The sequence below is a fragment of the Lolium perenne genome, chromosome 2 (genome assembly GCF_019359855.2).
Source record: "Lolium perenne isolate Kyuss_39 chromosome 2, Kyuss_2.0, whole genome shotgun sequence".
In the NCBI taxonomy this organism is placed as follows: Eukaryota; Viridiplantae; Streptophyta; class Magnoliopsida; order Poales; family Poaceae; genus Lolium; species Lolium perenne.
In genome coordinates, this window is record NC_067245.2 from 323,970,443 (window position 1) to 323,990,811 (window position 20,369).

General features: G+C 45.0%; 1 protein-coding gene and 1 long non-coding RNA gene across 3 annotated transcripts; both read right to left on the bottom strand.

The window, feature by feature from the left end:
• Window positions 1-908: 908 nt before the first annotated feature.
• On the bottom strand, window positions 909-8,694 carry LOC127337132 (uncharacterized). 2 transcript variants are annotated; one of them, XR_007873655.2, is made up of 4 exons: window positions 8,494-8,694; window positions 6,725-6,912; window positions 6,072-6,598; window positions 909-2,799 (listed from the first exon to the last, which is right to left on the bottom strand). It is a non-coding gene; the product is annotated as an uncharacterized lncRNA (long non-coding RNA). The 2 variants fall into 2 exon arrangements; XR_007873654.1 differs by lacking the exon at window positions 909-2,799 and having other exon boundaries at window positions 5,853-6,598.
• Window positions 8,695-17,601: 8,907 nt separating this feature from the next.
• On the bottom strand, window positions 17,602-20,153 carry LOC139835906 (uncharacterized). Its single transcript, XM_071825804.1, has 4 exons — window positions 18,410-20,153; window positions 18,220-18,290; window positions 17,843-18,138; window positions 17,602-17,770 (listed from the first exon to the last, which is right to left on the bottom strand). The coding sequence occupies exons 1-4, from the start codon at window positions 20,040-20,042 to the stop codon at window positions 17,602-17,604; spliced, it is 2,169 nt and encodes a 722-aa protein (XP_071681905.1). The 5' UTR covers window positions 20,043-20,153.
• Window positions 20,154-20,369: the final 216 nt, after the last annotated feature.

A 20,369-nucleotide genomic window follows, 5' to 3' on the forward strand; every position in this document is an offset into this window, starting at 1 on the left:
TGACAGACCAAATAGACCTCGCAAACTGGCATTGGAAGAAGAGATGCTTGATTGTTTCATCATGTTGACAAAAAACGCATCGCTTACTTCCCCGCCAATTCCGCTTAACAAGATTGTCTTTGGTGAGTATAACCCCTCGACGAAGATACCATCCGAATATTTTTATTTTTAATGGTATCTTCATCTTCCAAAGTTTCTTATTATTATCCACCGGTATATCAGAATGGAGTATAGCATTGTACAAAGATTTGACCGAGAACGAGCCATCTACGTGTAAATTCCACCTAAATTCATCCGGTTCAGATGATAAATTAATATCCTCCAGCCTTTGAATTAAGGTGTTCCACGCTAATAGCCTCTGTCCTAGCAAAACTCGTCTGAACGTCACGTTCGGAGGAAAGGTAGCCATTACTGTAGCAATGGTATCCCCTTTACGATGAACGATACTATACAACGCAGGATACTGTTCACATAGGGGTGCATTGTCTAACCAAGCATCTTCCCAGAAACGTATCTGACCTCCATTCTTAATAGAGAAAGTTCCATGGCGGAAAAAGATATTTTTCGTCGCCATTAGACCAGCCCAGAAGTGTGAATCCCCGGGTTTTCAAACCACTTGGGATAACGTCTTGGAGCCGATATATTTTCTCCGAAGAATAGTTTTCCAAATCCCATCCTCGGTAAGGAGCTTAAAAAGCCATTTACCCAGCAGCGCCGAATTTTTGACCTCTAAGTCATGAACTCCAAGGCCGCCTTGATCTTTGGGACTACAAACTATACTTCATTTAACCAGTCGATATTTTCTTTTCTCACTGTCCCCATGCCAAAAGAATCTGGATCGATAATAATCGAGTTTATGCAGAATTCGTTTTGGTAATAGGAAGAATGATAACATATACAGTACCATATTTGTTAGTACCGAATTATCCAAACCTAGTTGAACAGCTGCCTCCATTGCTCATGCCCTGATCCCGCAAGAACCATTGGCCAGGACCATTGTAAGTTGTAGTCAGTGCTCAAGATAATACTCCTTGTCGGAAGCACCGTTGGCCCAGCTTGAGGCAGCAGCTCTTACCAATACATCCTGCACGTTGGTGCTGACGGGTAGCATGGCAGGGTGCTCCACCATCAGGTACAACATGTAGTCAGATAGCTTCTGGCAGGTATCCATATGACGCTGCCGCCCCTCCTTGTCAGCTGACGTCAGGTTGCTGCTGTTCATCGACTTGTCCGCCTTGTGCAAAACCACGTCTGTCCAAACGTGTAGCGATAATAAGAGCTCCTCAAAGGGGAGACAGAGCACAGATCTATAGGAAGTTGGAACACGCATGCGCTTAGGATGCCCCCACTCATGGTGTAGCAACTTGTGGATGAGCTCCTTGATCTCCCTTGTCATTTCGGCATGTTTTGTGCTGTGTATCTTCTTCCAGAGCTCTTGAATTACGAATATGCATGCCATCTTTGCGCTGATCCTTGCAATTACGATGCTCCTCCGTCTTATGTGCATGAAGTCGTTGTGAGCTGCCATGCTGCTGGAGGTGCTCAAGAAATTGTACTGTCCCATTGAGTTTGACCACCATGGCTTGGTATCTGGTTGGATCCACACGAACATAGGCCAGACCACTCGAGTGAACAGCACACGACTACATCGTCCAGGTCGAGTTCCCAATAACGGCCACGCCCATGGGGACATCATCACGATGAAAAGTGAGCAAGCTTCCAAGCAAAAGGCTCCAAAGAATAATATATAGGTGACCGTGGCATCAACTCTACTTCTTCTGTACCTGTTGTTGTATACTGCTGCTGTTTGCTCGACGTCAGTACTACTACTCATCATCATCTTGGTGTAGAGCACAAAGGCCACCAATGTGGAGGCGATGGAGACACACCGAAGGATGATGCCGGGCCTTGTTCGAATCACCCAGGATTTCGTGAAGAGGTTGTCATACATTATGCTAAGCTCAATCTCCACCTTTTTGAAGTCCAGTTGTGTGTGTCCTCCCTCATCCCCCTCCACATCATAGGCACCTGCTTTTTGCAAATTACACGAACTGGAAAACGCATGTCTGCGATTTTCCGTCCAGCAAATATATCCCGCACACCTTCTTCTGTGTGAAGAGCACCATACCATACAAATTCTTGGTATGTCCAATGTGTTTCAGTCTCCTCTACCTCTGGGGACATCCTCATCACCTCTGCACTAGTGTTGTTCCTGAGGCCTTTCTTGCTCCCCAACTTTAGTGCCCAAATCCTCTCCCCATACTTGATGATGCCAGCAACGAATAGAAACACAGCCATGATTACAAGTTGGTAGTGTGCCAATGCCACCAATTTCCACAACACATACACAACTAGGCATGCTTGGCATAGCAGGTTCAGCAGGTGCCTCAACCACAGCTCATTGTCCTCCAGTGAAAAAGCAGTCACAGTGTCCTGTCCTCCCAGGTGGATAAGAAGGAAAGGTGCCCACAAGAGCATGAGCTGATGGGTTGGTTTATAATGATTTTCGTCTGTGGTGGAAGTGGTAGGCAAATTGCGTGAAAGGTAGCCTAAAGCAAATACTGCAATGAAATCAGCTGATAGGTAAGACAGCCATATCATGATCCTAAGCAGCGTATGGTTGTGGCGACGCCGAAGGGCGCCGGAGAAGAAGAGGAATACAGGGCAAAGCTCGAGAGAATCAATGCATGGATTTCCCAATCACTGAATAGCTGAATAATTAAAGTGAATGCAACCATGGATGTAGGTACTCTTGGATCAATTCTAGTTAGCCCTCTCTCAATCTTGATTTGCAACTGCCTGCACACCAGCGGTTTCTGATAATTAGATGCAAGAAGGCAAGGTCTGTGTGTCTAACTAGCGAGGCTAATTAACTAAGAAAATAGTAAAACTACTCTATGCTAAGTAAAAATGTACATAATATAATAAAACCATGTATAAATGTAAGTAACGTATGTACGCAGATGATACTTTCCATATACAGTATTATATATTTCCAAAAAAAATCTTTGAGAAATTATTGCAATCTCTTTAATTAGTTGTTTGGGTATACATATGTGCCGTTGAAAATGGATTAAATTTAGCTAGTATATGAGTATCTAGCACGCAGGGTTGATTAACCAAGAAAATAACTTACCTTGGATAGCGGAAAATTCTAATTTCGTCAAATTATAGAGTTCGTTGACCAAACCAAAAGGCCATGCTATGGAGCTCGCGATGTCGCCGGCATTCACCTTTATCATCAACCTCATGGACGGCCTCTACCTGATGCTGGGTGTTTTATGCAAAAGAATGTGTACCAAAAATAAAGAGGAAGCACATTTGCAAAACCCGTAGCAAAAAAATGCAAGGTGCATTTGGCAACGAAATGAGCCACATCAGCCAGACACCTAGAATTATGGTCTGATGTGGTCGTGTTGTGACCTCCGGTGCTCATTTCCCAAAGTTCCCGGACCATTTGATCACGCATTTCAAATTTTGTGACCAATGTGCAGACTGTGCAATTACCTCTAGCAGAAAATTCATGGTTAAAGTACTTTTGTCAAATTTTATCTAGTCTATCTTTGAGATATCTCAAAAAACGAGTGTGAGACATTCTTGTAATGTCTTTAATAAAGAGCTATTTGGACATGCAGACGTCGGGTGGAGGATGGATTAAATTTAGTAACTGGATCAAGATAATAGTGCACACATGTTTCCATGTAAGCATCTACCCTTCCCATGTACCCCTAATTCAAACGGCACCTTCAGCAGCGGAGCCAGGATGTTAAACCTGTGGGGTCAAAGGCAAGATTATCACAAGTCACTACAGGAATGGACGCATACGCCGACGGCCAGCTGCTCTCGGCGTAGCCACGCCTGGCCCTCGGCATAGGCTACGCCGACGGCAGCCCTCGGCGTATGGCGTCGGCGTTTAGGTCTACTCATTTGCCCTAAAACCCATAGAACTCCGGACGTGATAGCTATGTTTGTGAAGGATTTTCCAAAATAATTGCCGTATCCTAATTCCAATTTTTTTAGTGGTTACTAGGACACATAAAATGACGCCACGCGGCTCCAAGGGATTTTCTAACTTAGTTTAAATTGTCATCCGGCCAAAATGGGCCCCCACGGAGATGCGGTATGGCCGTACCGGGTGCGCTGGTGCACCCGTTCACCATCGCGCTAAACGGAAAAAATTTACACATAAATTGATGTGTTGTAGACCTAAAAATATTTTTCCCGGAGTTTATTGAGCGACGGAAAGTGTACCCCTAGTTCAAATCCGGTCACTTTCCAGCGGATTCGGCGGGACACAGCAGGAAGCCGCAGGGATTTTCAGATAGCTAGCACGCACATATTACATGTGATATATGGTGCGGAGGCGGTGTCCTACTAGTACATGGAGGTCTCGCGCAATACAAAAATACGTCCCATGTAGCTGGTTCACAAAAAAAACCCGTTTTGGCACCCCGAAAATGAAAAAACCATCAGCCATGGATCGGATTGGAAATCCGCTTCCGGGGCATTGCTTCCCATCCCAGAGACCACGCACGTGCCAAATATGGCCTCGTTCCGACAAACTATGCGGTGTCACGGACCGTTTCCTACTCATTTGCCCTAAAAGCCATAGAACTCCGGACGTGATAGCTCTGTTTGTGAAGGGTTTTCCAAAATAATTGTTGTATCCTAATTCCGTCTTTTGGAGTGGTTACTAGGACACATAAAATGACGCCATGCGGCAGCAAGGGATTTTCTAACTTAGTTTAAATTGCCATCCGGCCAAAACGGGCCCCCACGGAGATGCGGTACGGCCGTACCGGGCGCGCTGTTGCACCCATTCACCATCGTGCTAAACGGAAAAAATTTAGCACATAAAGTGATGAGTTGTAGACCTAAAAACATTTTTCCCAGAATTTATTGAGCGACGGAAAGTGTACCCCTAGTTCAAATCCGGTCACTTTCCAGCGGATTCAGCGGGACACGGTAGGAAGCCGCAGGGATTCCCAGATAGCTAGCACGCACATATGACATGTGATATGTGGTGCGGAGGCGGTGTCCTACTACTACGCGGAGGTCTCGCGCAATACAAAAATACGCCTCATGTAGCTGGTTCACAAAAAAAACCCGTTTTGGTACCCCGAAAATGAAAAACCATCGGCCATGGGTCGGATTGGAAATCCGCTTCTGGGGCATTTCTTCCCATCCCAGGGACCACACACGTACCAAATATGTCCTCGTTCCGACAAACTATGCGGTGTCACGGACCGTTTCCTTCTCATTTCCCCTAAAAGTCATAAAACTCCGAACTTGATAGCCCTGTTTGTGAAGGGTGTTCCAAAATAACTGCCGTATCCCAATTCCGTCTTTTGAAGTGGTTACTAGGATACATAAAATGACGCCATGCGGCTCCGCGGGATTTTCTAACTTCGTTTAAATCGCCATCTGGCCAAAACGGGAACCGATGACATATAAGAAAGTGTTTGAATTGTTACTATATTAACATGATATACATGATTCAAATATGCTTGATTTTGACATAAACAGATAGAGGATGTTTTTCTGAACATTTTGATAGCTTATACGCATTTTTCTGACATCATATGAATTAGTTATGATTTTTATAAAATTAGACAAATTTGACAAATAGTCTACGCCGAGGGTGGCCGTCGGCGTAGCCCTGTCTACGCCTAGGGCCAAACATATGCCGAGGGCTGCCCTTGGCGTAGACTTCGCTACGCCGACGGCAACGATACGCCAGAGATGAGACTCGCTGGCTGGCCGTGCCGGGCCATACGCCGACGGCCCCGACATTTGGCCGTCGGCGTATGCCACGGCCCTCGGCGTACGTCGCCATTCCTGTAGTGAGTTTTACCTAAATTTTAGAATTTGTTTATGTAAAAAACACAAATATGAAGGATTTGCTAAAAACCTGTCGGGTCAGCTAACCCCACAGCTTCAACGTAGTATCATCATGCATGCAGTTGCAATGCAAGCATGAGTCTTTAATTAATCATCATTACTTCAGCGAAAATCTAACAAAATATAATCTAATATGTTAAAACTGATGGAATTGGAATATCAAGACATACCTGCTAACTGAATACTCCAGTAATTTCAAATGTAGCACCCAGCTTGCATGTGTGAACCTGATTAATGGGATATACGTGTGTCAATCATATGATCATATCTACAGATTATTATAGATAATGTGCTTTTCCTGAGTTGTCATATATGTAAGTTCTTGGTGTATGAGATACCTAGCAGACATTGCAAGCTAGAGTTTTTATTCCTTTCTCTTTCCTTTTCAAATAATGATTCCATTCTCCTTTTTAGACAATGCAAACATGTACTGATTCTATTCCTCTCTTGTACTAGTAATAACCAGAGAAAAGGGTGTTGTGCAGCCACATGATTGGCATGTCGTGCAGCCAGACAGGAGTGGGCAGAGCTGGAAGTGCAACATCATGTCGCCATCTCCTTCCGTGTTCTGGAACAATGGCTTAGCAAGACCTTCTCTGCCAGAAACTTCATCACCGGCCGACATCACAATCTAGCTATTTGAAAATTTTGTGTACTGCCCCTGAACCCAACTGGTAGGCTGAATCTTCCATGGAAACTGGAAATGCATGTATGAAATGCAACACATGTATGAGAGAAATCACAATGATTCTCAGTTCTACTTCTATATAAGGATAATCTACATGAAACTATGGATGAAATATTATTCTGCATGTCAGCTCACCTATTTTCATCCACATCTTCCTCATCGTTTTCTTTCTCGCCTTCATCATCCATCCTTTAGCTCATCTTAAATGAGCTCCTGGAGTGGAACAACCACAAAGTGACTTCAATGATTTCTGGGCCAATCTACTTAAATCCAACGAAACTTTAGATAACAGTGGGATATTGGAGAATATCCACCAAACTTGCCTACAAGATGATGTAGCCAAAAGTTAGAGTACAATGTTTGACAATTGTCTGCATCAAGGAATAAAATGAACTCCTGTGTAATAAAAGTAAGTCCTCGACTGAAAAGCACATTTGCAAGATTTTTTTTTTTTGTGCGATCTTATGTAATCCTATCATAAAATAAGATACCCCTGGCCCTACCCTAGTACGATCTAAAAAAGAATTACAATTAATGTCAAAAAATATTACACCAGAAGCCATCGTCCAGCAGAATGTAAAGGTTGATTTGACAAACTATCTACTAAAAATAATAGCCATATGAATGTTAATAACGAAACTGAACATGATTATTACACCCACAGCAATTCTGGCGCATCACAAAGTGGGAGATGAATTGCTATGCCTTTGCAAGAAGAGTTAACGCTTAGAGCATCTCCAACAGGCGCTCTATCCCGCGTTGTATCTAAAAAAGTGACCGGTTTAGCGCGCGGGCGCAAAATAATGCTCCAACAGGTGCTGCGACCGGCGCTGTAAAATACAGTTTGGGGCAAAAGCGCTGTGTCGTGGACTATATCTACCGCGCCGGAAAGAGCGCGCTGTATAAGTCGCGCGCAGAAACAACTACGGATTTTGCAGCTCCAAGATTTAGAGCTTCTGCTGGAGGTGAATATGTCCTCGCGCGCAAAACATGGATAGAGCGCGCTGCAAAGCGCTTTTACAGCGCCAAGATTTAGCGCGCCTGTTGGAGATGCTCTTAATGAAAGGAGCACACTACAACGCGACTATCGCGCTGCTGTCTTAAGCAACTCTAGCAGACAGCCTAAAACCACAGCATGTATTTAGCACTCACTATAATTTTGTATAGAGATACTGAGGTTCATCTGCAAAGGCAATCAGCAAAATGTCTCATAAAGTGGATGCGTATGTTTTGGAAAGTGTCATTAAACCAGTGTTTTAGCTCACGGGTTAGCAATATTGATGTTGGTGTGCAAAGTTGAAGTCCCTAAAATCCATCGTATATATTTCTTCTGCCATGTGGGACAAGTTTGAGTGGGTTACAATTTATTTCCTTTCTTTTCTCCCCTCCACCATCACACACCTGCACATATATAGTCTGATCAGGAGAGAGTGTGTCGGCCCAGAAGAAGGAGGGGTGCGCGAAAGGGAGGAGCACCAGGAATGGCAGCAGGGGCAGGGGCTGCTGCTCGACATCAAGGCGGGATGCAGACGGCAGGGGGAGGGAGAGGGGCCATGTGCATCAGGTGAGGGGTCGTGCGGCCTCTCAGGCTACTTGTCCTCTGGTTGAAAAAAACAAAATCTATGGTCTACGGAACAAGCATATTCATCACAAATTTGCAAATCCTCCTCCCGTCTGCACCTATATCTCAACAAAATAATATTGGGTACATGGCAATAAGCCAACAACCACCTAGCACTGACAGTAATGCAAAAGCTATTCCAATTCAGTAAGTACTTAATCACGAATTTGGAACACAACAATTTCAACTGTAATGCAAGCAAGCTATACGTCATCATCCGGTTGCAGTCCTAACAAGATGGAGATGTGATGCAATTAGCAAAGCCATGAGATTGCGCAAGTACCTTAGTTACTTTGACGGTATGGGTGGACGTTGAAGTTTGAGAGGAGGCAGGGCGCAGGCCGTGGCTCGTCCCCCTTCATTCCCGCGAAGACGCTGGTGAGGACTGAGGAACTCGGGGAGGTTACAGCTCAGGGAGGTCAGACATAGCCTTCCGCTGCTGCTGCCACTCGCTCCGTCGCCACCCTCCGCTGATGCCACTGGCGCGGGCCATGTGATGTTTCCCACTGCTGCTGCATCGCTAGATCTATACGAAGAGAATAGTAAAAGGAGGCGGCGCTGGTCCCCCCCCCCCCCCCCCCCCCCCCCCCAGTTGGCGCGCAGCCGCTGTCAGATTTGAGAGATGATTCAAAATTTTGACATTAGAAGAAAGGTTCAGCTAGCCTGCTTTTCTCATATAGTTTTGAATTGTAATATGTACTGTAGTAACGATGCTCCTAGAGACACTGGATCAAAATTGTTGAATGCTTTACCAAGAAAGTGCTTTTCTGTTGCTGTGTAAGACAGTTATCGTCTGATGGTACTATGTAAAACTGAAAGTAATGCAAAATTTGTATCTGGGTCTGACGATATATGACGTTTTTCTTGAGTTAAATACAGTAGTCATCCTTGTTCAGTAGACTGTCACTCTTTCTTTTTTTAGATAAAAGGCAGCAATCTGCCCGACTTTAAATTAATAAAGCCCTCAGGTTTGGAACACACAATAAGTTATTACATGCTGCAGCATACAGCTTAGCCAAAAAAAAGGGACACAGTCCAAAACAGCACTAGGAAGCCTCTATGTACGCCTTAGTTGTCTTATCAGCTCCTGTAAGCTTGCCTTGTCTTGAGGTTTTGCCGATAGGGACCATGGCTGCAAGAAGATGATAGTTTTGAATAATATGTCAGCCGGTTGACGAATTAACTTAGACTCTAAAGTAAGTTTATTGCGTATTAGCCAAAGAGCCCAACTTTGAGACATAAACAGCATCCAAAGTAAGCGTCCGGGTCTCCCAGCAAAGCCTGTTAGGATCGCGTAGAAATGAGCAAAGGAGGTTGGAGACCAGCTACACCCTAGCAGATGTCTGACAACGCTCCACATAAACCGAGCATGTGAGCATGAAAAGAAGATGTGATTGACATTCTCCAGCCGGTTACACAGGGCACATCGCCCTGAAGCCGGGCCATGGTGCGAGGCGATAAGATCGCTCGAAGGAAGCCTGCCAAGGGCAAGTTGCCACGAGAAAATCTTAATTTTGAGAGGTAGTTTGGCGGCCCAAAGATCCTTAAAGTGTGCTACCGAGGCACCTTGAGAAAGCTTGTTGTACATGGAGTTCACCGTGTACTCCCCTGATGGGTCAAGGCACCAAGAGATGTTGTCCTACCCCTGGCACAACATCGTGTCATCAATAACCGCTCGCAGCTGCCTCCACTCTTCTGAGGCAAGCTGGTTGAAGGTTCCGCGAAAGCGGATACCCGACTCCGAATTGCAAGCCATCGCCACCGAGATAAGTGGGTTGTCACAGATGCTAAAGAGGTTCGGGAAACGATCCCTGAGAGGTCTAGGCCCTGACCAAATGTCAAACCAGAACTGAGTTTGAACCCCGAATCTGGTGTCTAGCTCCTAACTTAAATAAGTGTTTGATTTTGTGCAAGGACTTCCAGAACGGCGAACCCCTGTGGCTCATGCCTGAGAAGATATCCCTTGCTTCTACATACTTAGCGGAGATGATTTGCGCCCAAATAGAGTTTTCTCCTTGTAACAACTTCCAGATCCATTTCATCATGAGGGCAACGTTCATCTTCTTGGAATTGATAATACCCAGGCCGCCACATTCCTTAGGTCTGCAAACGTCTAGCCAATTGACTAAGTGATATTTTCGTTTCGTCCCGGCTCCTTCCCAAAAGAACCGGGCTCGATGAGAGTCGAATTTCGCGTGCACCCCATCTTGAAGAAGGAACAACCCCATAGCAAACATTGGCAGGCTGCCTAAGTAAGAGTTAGAGAGGATAAGCCTAACCCCTGAGGACGAAAATCTTCCAAGCCAAGATTCAATTCTGATAGCCAGCTTCTCAACAAGGAACATCCATTGATCCATGGTGAGCTTGCAGTCAGATACAGGCAACCCCAGATAAACGAAAGGGAATTCTCCCAATTTACAATTCATCATATCAGCAACCCTTTGCATGATTTCATGGGTTTGCCCCATGACCAACACCTCGCTCTTATGGTAATTGATCTGAAGGCTAGACATTTCTTCAAAGCACATCAGCAGGAATTTGAGGTTACTAATCTGTTGCTCGTTATATTGAACTAAGATCAGGGTATCGTCCGCATATTGTAAGTGGGAAATCCCCCCGGGATTAAGTGAGGTGCTACGCCCGCAATATGGCCAGCGTCGCACACCTTGGATAGCATCACAGACAGGGCTTCCGCCATGAAATTGAAAAGCAGAGGAGAGAGCGGGTCCCCTTATCGTAAACCCCTTTTGTTGCGGAAGGAGGGGCCCACTTCTCCGTTGATGGAGATGGCAGTATGGCCCCCGGTGACCAGCTGCATAATCCTGTGTACCGCACCAACATCAAAACCTTTAGCACGGAGAACCTCCACAAGGAACTCCCAATTAACTCTATCGTACGCTTTTTCGAAGTTGATCTTTAGCAAGATGCCCCCAAGCTTCTTGCGTTTAAGTTCGTGGATGATCTCTTGAAGGGCCAGGGCACCGTCGAGGATAAATCTACCATTGATGAAGGCAGTTTTGTTCGGACAGATGACACAGTGGGCAATCAGATCCAATTTGAGAGCAAACGCCTTTGACACTATTTTAAAGATAACATTGATGAGTGCTATGGGCCTATATATACTGGGAGATTTTTTCTGCTCCAGTGGTTTTTGGGATCAGAGAAAGCACCCCATAGTTAAGTCGGGCGATGTCGATCCTCCCAAGGATGAAATCGTTCAAGATGCGTAAAACCCCGTGTTTCACAAGCGGCCAACACTTTTGGAAGAAAGCGACCTGGAAACCATCCGATCCCGGCGCCGTGTATGTTTTCATCTCCTTGACAATCTCGAAGAGCTCGATTTCCGAGAAGGTCGGGGCCAAATTGAGGTTTTCCGCTTGGTTCACCCTAGCCAAGCCATCCCAAGAATCCGGGGCTAACCCACACAGCGGCGGCGCTACTGATCCTAAGAGCTCTCTGTAGAAGGCGTATATGTGCTGTTGCATAAGAAGCTTGTCTGAAATGGGACCATCCTCCGTAACCAGGTTGGAGATAAGACATTTCCGTCGTCTACCATTCGCCACCGCATGGAAATAAGCCGTGTTCGCATCCCCTTGTAGCGACCAACGAACGCCTCCCCTTTGACGCCAGTACTCTTCCTCGATGCGGTAAATATTTAGGAGCTGGTATTCAAGATAGTATCGGAAAGCCCAATCCTCCTCCAGGCCTATCGCGTCGGCCTCATCATCCAGCTGTTTGATTTGGTCTAGCAGGTGTAGTTTTTGCAGTTTTTGTTCTGTACCCAAGTTTTTGCTCCAGCCTCGGAGATATTGTCTAAGACCTCCTGACATGTACTGCCACCAATCGGTAACATCTCTTCCTCCCACCTTACTTGATAACCTATCCCAGGTGGAAGTAATCAATTGAGGGAACCCCTACACCTCAAACCAACCAGTTTCAAAGAAAAATATGTTGCGTCTAATTGGATTATCTTCTCATGTGTCCATGATCAAAGGGGTATGGTCCGACCCCAGACTGGTTTCTGCATACACCGAACAAAGTGGGAACCGAGGTTCTAAGGCCGATGAGATGAACACTCTATCCAGAACACTGCGGACCGGGTTAAGTTGTCTATTGGTCCAAGTAAACCGTGCCCCTGTGCGCGGTATTTCCCTGACATCCCACTCCCTAATGGCCTCATTGAATAAGTTAATCCTAGCCCAATTCACATGATCGTTGTTTTTGTCATCGAGACTACGAATGAGATTAAAATCCCCTCCCATGATGATTGGGAATTCGGAACGGGCAATCTTGTCGGAGATTTCATCTAGGAATTCTCTAGAGAAGGAGTGATCTGCCGGACCGTAAATCCCCACGATTTCGAGCTTTAAGTTCAAGGATCTGTAGATGGCCGTCATACTAAGGAAATATTGACCCCTGTTGATGTGGACATTACCCTTTGGATAACTATTATTGTACTACCTCCTACGGCCCAGCTAGGGGCCCATGAAGATACTCAATGACCAGGTGGGCCGTAGCGTTGGTTCCGAAGAAGGATTCTTGAAGTACAAGGAAAGAACATGAAGAATACAACGAAAGTCTAGATCTAGGGATCTCTGTAACCTAGTCGTACCCGGACAGATCTCTCGAAGACCTGGCTCCCGATATAAGGGCCAGGAGAGGGGCTGCCGAGGGACACACGCGACCATAGTAATCATAGCCACAACAAGTCTAGAGCTAGGTCATTACAGAACTTAGTCTCTCGATGAGATCACAGCCAAAACCTTCGGCACCCCATTGTAATTCGATATTTTCATAATCAAGATCAGACATGCAGGACGTAAGAGTTTTACCTCATCGAGGGTCCCGAACCTGGGTAAATCGCTCTCCCCGCTTGTTTGATAACCGATGTCTCGTGTCAGCCTACAGGATTCCATCTACCCTAAGCCCCATACGGAGGGCATTACCGATGATTACCCTCGACAATGGCGCCGTCAATGGATCCAACATCGAAGCGGCTCTCCCTCGGGCCGATGAGCATGCCACCCGACCTACCATTAGCTGGGAGCGAGCACCAAATGAACCAGCTGGCCGTTTCAGGTGGGACCAGGCGGGGACGCATTTGACAAGAGGACCGTTGCTGGCTGTTTCACGTGGGACCCACAAGGCAACAGTTGGAGCTCAACCCCATTTAAAATCCCTGATCGCGCGGCGGAGCTCGCAGCGGTGAGAAGAAATCGACGAGGTTGGAGACGGCCCCTCGCAGAGGTGCGGCGTGGGCGACTGAGAGGGCCTTGTTGACGGGGAGCGCCGCCGACGGCGGGAGCTGCGGAGGGCGCAGCCGTCTGCCAGAAGCACCTCACGGTTCAGATCCCGCGCCACCTCTATCCATGTCTTCTTCTAGCTCCCGTGCCACCTCTCGGTTCGAGCTTCCGGTGCGCATGGAGATGCCGATCCTCCTCTGTCCGCGGTGCCGGGCGCCCGTTGATCGGAGGATTTCGCGCACACCGAAGAACACCAACCGTCCGTTCTACGTGTGCAGCAGCGAGAAAGGGGTAAGAATAGTGGAAATTTCAGTATTTTGTGCATAGTTTGTGCTCAATGTGGTTGATCTCTTTCGTGTGCTTGCAGATAAAATGCTTCTTCGTTTGGGTCGATGTTTTGCTCCAGACGCTGATGAATCAGCTGCTAGATGAGCACGAAGAATGGTTGCCCATCTTGCCACAGACGACACGGGTCGCCGCGATAGCTAGTGCAGAAGAGACGCAGGGCGGAGCACGCATTGACAGAGAGGTAGCTTTTGTGCTAAGGTGGATGAACCAGAAGATTAGAGAGCTCGAAGATCAATCAAAAATTTGGAATTACATTTGTGCATTTGTAGGTGGTATTGTCATCGCACTAGGTTTAATGTTGACATTGTATGGAAAGGCATGAATTTGTGATGAATTTGTAAGCTTCAAATTGTATGAACTTGTAAGCTTGAATTTGCAAGCTTGAAATAAATAAATCTGATCAAAATTCGATAGTGGCAAAGATTTGGCTTTGGGCAGATGAGAAGGGTGTTTAAAAAAACGGTGAAAAATGAAATAACAAAAAAGGGTGCGGCTAGGACTCGAACCCAAGACCGCTTTGTTTGGTAGCGTGAAGGATTGCTCTGGTAACCAGTGGGGTGGATGGACAGATATTGAAAAGCAAAAGGAAGAAATCTAGCTATAGTTAGTTCTAGTTCGTGACTTGGTTTATGGTGTAAGGACGCATATGTTTGTTCTTTGTGTTTATGCACGCTGCTTAACAAAAAAAAAGGGTGCGTCTTTGTTATTTCAAGCATTACGTGTTTGTGGTTTAGGTTGGAAAAATAATCAAACAAAAAAAAGGTGCATCTTTCTGTTTTTGCGAGGGAAAAAGGGTGCATTTATCTGATTTCAAGCATTGCGTGTTTGTGATTTTTTGTTTCATACTTATATGGGTACCCTACTTATATTACATCAAAGTTCATACTTGGATCCATGTTTGTGATTTCATAATTCATACACCCTTGATATATTACATCGAAATCATAGAAAACTAAGATATATGAGATGCAAATATTGGTAGCCAGATCATCACGCAAAATAACTTAGATAAATTCGATACATAAGATGCTTAGTTCCACCATTACACGGAGTTTGTGATTTTTTGTTTCATACTTATATGGGTACCCTACTTATATTACATCAAAGTTCATACTTGGATCCATGTTTGTGATTTCATAATTCATACACCCTTGATATATTACATCGAAATCATAGAAAACTAAGATATATGAGATGCAAATATTGGTAGCCAGATCATCACGCAAAATAACTTAGATAAATTCGATACATAAGATGCTTAGTTCCACCATTACACGGAAATAACTTAGATAGATAGATGGGTACCCTAGATAGATAGATAGATGGGTACCCTAGATAGATAAGTTCAGTGACACACGACTTGACACGACTCGACACGGAACCACATAGAAAATGAAAACGTAAAGCTAAAAAAACATGACGAGCTTGACGAGAACACATCTTGGCCGCACCACCTGCCGCAGCACCTGCGCCGCACCACCGTCTTCACCAGCGTCTTCACTTGTAGTACGGGAGGCAGTGCATAGGTTTCCCGGAGAAGAAGATGGCATCGCATTCGGTGAAGACGTTGTAGATGGTGAAGAAGATTGACTCGCAGCCGCACCAGAAGACCTCACCGAGGAGGGCGTACGCGTCAAATCGGTTGGCGAAGGTGACCGTGAGAAGCTTGAGAGCGACGCCTTCACGAGACTCATTGACGTAGTACATGACGGGCGAGCCCGGTGGGAGGTGGGAGAAGCCCTCGTCGAGGAACTCTCGAGTGAGCTCGATCTCGGTCCTCCACCTCGACTTTGCCCACACACGGAGCGTGTTGTCGACGAGGACGTCCGCCGGATAGAGTAGCTCCGGCCTGGTGCGCGGACGGCGGAAGGTCGGTCCCGTGTACTGCATCTTCGGAGAGGCAGAGAGGCTCGCTTGAGTGCGTGGTGCTTTGGAGATGGAGAGGAAGAGAGGCTCGCTCGGTTGGTGTGTGGGAGAGGAAGAGAGGCCCCTTATAAAGAGGTTGGCTCATAAAGAGACCCATGAATTAACGCGTGTCTAGCCGTCTTCCAAAAATAATTATTGGTTTTGACGCGATCGACGATGGGACGGCCTGAGACGATGGCAAAACTGATGTGGCTGCATCGCTGCGAGAGCTGAGACGATGGCAACGCTGAGACGTTGCGTCGATGCATTAAAAGGCGTCGGCGAGTACGTGGAAAGGGTTGTTGGCGTGGCGCCTGCATGGCGCATGCATCGCAGGCCTAGACACGCGGGACGGCCCAATGGACCAACGGAGATTTCAGTGTTTTTATAGCCCACCGCAGAAAAGAGAAAGGAACCAATCATGTTGAAGAACGAGGGTGTCCACGGATCGGCCCCGAAACGTTCTAGAAGGCTAGATCGAACGGCTGGCGTTACCGCAGTGAACGGTCCACAATGCAAAACAGAGCAACCCACGGATCGGTCCGGTTTCCTTCTAGAAGAACAGGGTTAGCTGGTCAAAGTTAGGCTTTGACTAAATTTGAAATGAGCATAAAAAATTCAAAAAAAATCAAAAAAATGTAAAACCTTCTCACATAGACTTCTTATGTCATATACTACCCATTCTAGTTGATAAACATGGTCTACATGTTGTTCAACAAAAAAACCATGTGTCTAATGTGATATCTCGAACACTGGGGTACAAGTTCGAGGGTGAAGACAAGAGGTTTAGGGTTTGGAACATGAAAAGTTTCAAAAACCTCACCAAAGCTTCATTTTGGAGTGAATAACAAGGATCCATGCTTAGTTTTACAATTCCATGTTTCAAACTTGATAAAATGATGGTCAAAGTTAGGCTTTGACTAAATTTGAAATGAGCATAGAAAATTCAAAAAAAAATCAAAAAAATGGAAAACCTTCTCACATAGACTTCTTATGTCATATACTACCCATTCTAGTTGATAACCATGGTCTACATGCTGTTCAACAAAAAAACCATGTGTCTAATGTGATATCTCGAACACTGGGGTACAAGTTCGAGGGTGAAGACAAGAGGTTTAGGGTTTGGAACATGAAAAGTTTCAAAAACCTCACCAAAGCTTCATTTTGGAGTGAATCACAAGGATCCATGCTTAGTTTTACAATTTCATGTTTCAAACTTGATAAAATGATGGCCAAAGTTAGGTTTGACTAAATTTGAAATGAGCATAGAAAATTCAAAAAAAATCAAAAAAATGGAAAACCTTCTCACATAGACTTCTTATGTCATATACTACCCATTCTAGTTGATAAACATGGTCTACATGCTGTTCAACAAAAAAAACATGTGTCTAATGTGATATCTCGAACACTGGGGTACATGTTCGAGGGTGAAGACAAGAGGTTTAGGGTTTGGAACATGAAAAGTTTCAAAAACCTCACCAAAGCTTCATTTTGGAGTGAATAACAAGGATCCATGCTTAGTTTTACAATTCCATGTTTCAAACTTGATAAAATGATGGTCAAAGTTAGGTTTGACTAAATTTGAAATGAGCATAAAAAATTCAAAAAAAATCAAAAAAATGGAAAACCTTCTCACATACTCTTCTTACATGGAATAGATGTGTAGTGAACTTATTTGGCCAATTTAGACAAGATCAAAAAAAACTTGCTTAGAAATGAGGCCATTTACCCTACCTTTGGAGCTCTTTTTTAGCACATTTTGACATGAGTTCCTCAAAACATGTAATCTCATCACTCCAACATCATTCAAACATAGTTCAAACATGTACTCTAATCATTCCAACAGCATTCAAACACAAATACAACATTATTCATGAACTTTAGTTGGTTCCCACTCATTCATCTACAAAGCGTTGCGGCTTCTTCTTGGTCCTTGCGCTTCTTGCCACTACTTTGCTCCTTGTGATCCTTGTGCTCATTGCTTCTTTTCTTCTCCTCTTGGTTGTCGGCACCTTAACTACCTCAGAGCTCACTGCCACAACTTTGTTCGAACCTACAACAGAGCTGTACAAAACAAAGGGTGGTAAGATTGTGTCAAGTGATAAATGTACACTAGTATTGGAAAGATTTACATACCAAGTAGAACTCACAACCACAGAAGGTTGGACACCAACATTTGGAGCCTCAATTTTCTCCTCAATTGGATCATCAATTGGATCATCATTTCCATTATCAATTGGATCATCATTTCCATTATCAATTGGATCATCATTTTGATAATTTGGTGGCTCATCAATCGGATCATCAATTGGATCATCATTTCCATTATCAATTGGATCATCATTTCCATTATCAATTGGATCATCATTTTGATAATTTTGTGGCTCATCAATCGGATCATCAATTGGATCATCAATTTGATCATTTTGTGGCTCATCAATTGGATCATCAATTTGATCATTTTGTGGCTCATCAATTGGATCATCACTTGGATCATCACTTGTAGCCTCCACTGCATCCTCATTTTGATCATCATTTTGCTCATCATTTGAAACATCAAAACACTCTCCGAACGCTGGATCTACTGCGTTATCACGATTTAAGCGAAATGACCGGACCCACCACACCTTGTGCACTTACGTCTCCTCGGTCCAAGTCCAGCTCCTTCGCTGCGAGGTCTTATTCTACTTTTCCTCGGTCTACCTGCTGCTCTCTTCAGAACTGGAGGGCAAAGCTTAAAACCAGGGTCCACTGGATCCCATTGTTGTTTTCCCTCCAAAGCTGGTAAGGCATGTGCATATGTGGCTTTGAACTTTGCAACAGAGTAGTAATCATGCACATACTGTTGTATGTTACCTGCTTGACCTGACAGAGTAGTGATGAAAAACAAGGCATGAATGCATGGCAACCCAGTTATCTGCCATTGCCTACAACTGCAAGTTCTAGCTTCTAAATCCACTGGATATCTCCATTCCCTCTTCTCTTTATCCAAAAATGATACCTCTGCCGTCGTAGCTGAGCAACGAGTCATGTCCATTTCCAAGCCTCTTGTTTTCTGCTTCAATTCATTCATCACGGAAGGGATTATAATGTGTCCCATGAATTTTGCCTCGGCTATTCCTGCTCGAACAAGAAATTTCTGCACGTATTCTACCCTTATCTTGTCAAGCAAATCCGCCAAATAAAGACCCTTTAGTTTTTGGATCGTTGAGTTGAAAGACTCTGCAAGATTATTATGCACATAGTCAACTTTGCTCACTTCACTGAATTGGCTTCTGGCCCATAACTTGGAGTGGTGTGTTTCCAAATATTCCTTCACTTTGTCATTTTTGTATAACTGCCTCATGTGATAGTTGTGCTTCTTCACACTGCAAGTCAAAGATGCTGGCCATAAATTGTCGGCATACACCTTTCCTTTGAATTTCTTCCCAAAATTTGCAGCAAGGTGACGCATGCATTCCCTATGCTCTACTCCAGGGAACACATTGTCCACGGCTACTTCTAAACCCTTGCAAGCATCTGTATGAATTACCAACCCATTGGGATGTGCAATAGCCCGGCGCAGATTCTGCAAAAACCAAGTCCAGCTCTCCTCAGACTCTGCCTCTATCACGCCATAAGCAACTGGAAATACAAAATTGTGTCCATCAACTGCACAAGCTGCTACTAACTGTCCTTTAAACCTCCCTGTGAGAAAAGTAGCATCAATAGCCAAATAGGGCCTGCAGCCTTCCAAAAAACCCCGGCGACAAGCCTCAAAGCAGACAAAAACCCTTCTAAAGCACTCTTTGGTCATTGTCATTCCCCTCAACGTGTACTCCACGGTGTGGTGATCAATATCTACAATACTACCTGGGCTGGTCTTCTCCACTTCACCCTTAAATGAATACAACAGTTTAAAACTTTCCTGCCAATTACCATAAATAGAATCCATAGCATGTTGTTTTCCATTGAAAACCCTCATGTATGGTACCTCTATCTTGAACTTTTCTTTGAGCTTCTTCTGCAACTCCTTTGTACCCACTTGATGGTCTTCTGTCACCCACCGTTTTACTTCTTCAGCCACCCATCTTGACTTGGCTCTACTGATTGTTTCCTTCCTCAGGGTTGATTCCAGGCATGTGTGCCTAAAAGGGTTCACTTTGACTTGAACATTCGTGCTATTTCGCATTTTAGACGCGTGCATCCTCCATGGACAATCTTCAGTCGGACAGTGCACTCTGTAACGTACTCTGTCGCTCTTGTCAACTTCAAATGTACGCTCTGCCCTGATGCAGTATGTCACAAGTGCATTTCTACACTCACTCATGGATGCAAAGATGGTACCTTCTTCCATCTGAGAGTTTGCAGGGTCCCATTCAATAGCTGGAAGGTCTTCGTCCTCAACCTCCTCATCATCAATCACAAAAGCCTCATTGTCACACTCATCTCGGTTTTCAGCCCGACATGGCCGCCGTAAATTCTGCACAACATCAGAATATAGCCTCTCTTCATCATCGATGTATTCGAGCTCCACTTCTCTTGGGACCCTATCGCCGGTGCCCATGTTTGACGAGCCACCACGTCGCCGTGCACTAACTGAAGCTCCCCTAACTGAACTGTTCTGGCTAGAGCTGCCATTACGACGACATGAATCTGTCCGAGAAGTTCCAACTGCCGGCAC

Bases quoted from the DNA above. Each gene is read 5' to 3' on its own strand.
- LOC139835906 (XM_071825804.1), bottom strand. From the start codon at position 20,042: ATGGAAGAAGGTACCATCTTTGCATCCATGAGTGAGTGTAGAAATGCA. The intron at 18,139-18,219 runs GTGGAGGCTACA...CCAATTGATGAG, and splicing joins ATGATCAAAATGAGGATGCA to CCACAAAATGATCAAATTGA. The intron at 17,771-17,842 runs GTATGTAAATCT...TGTTTTGTACAG, and splicing joins GTGGTTGTGAGTTCTACTTG to CTCTGTTGTAGGTTCGAACA.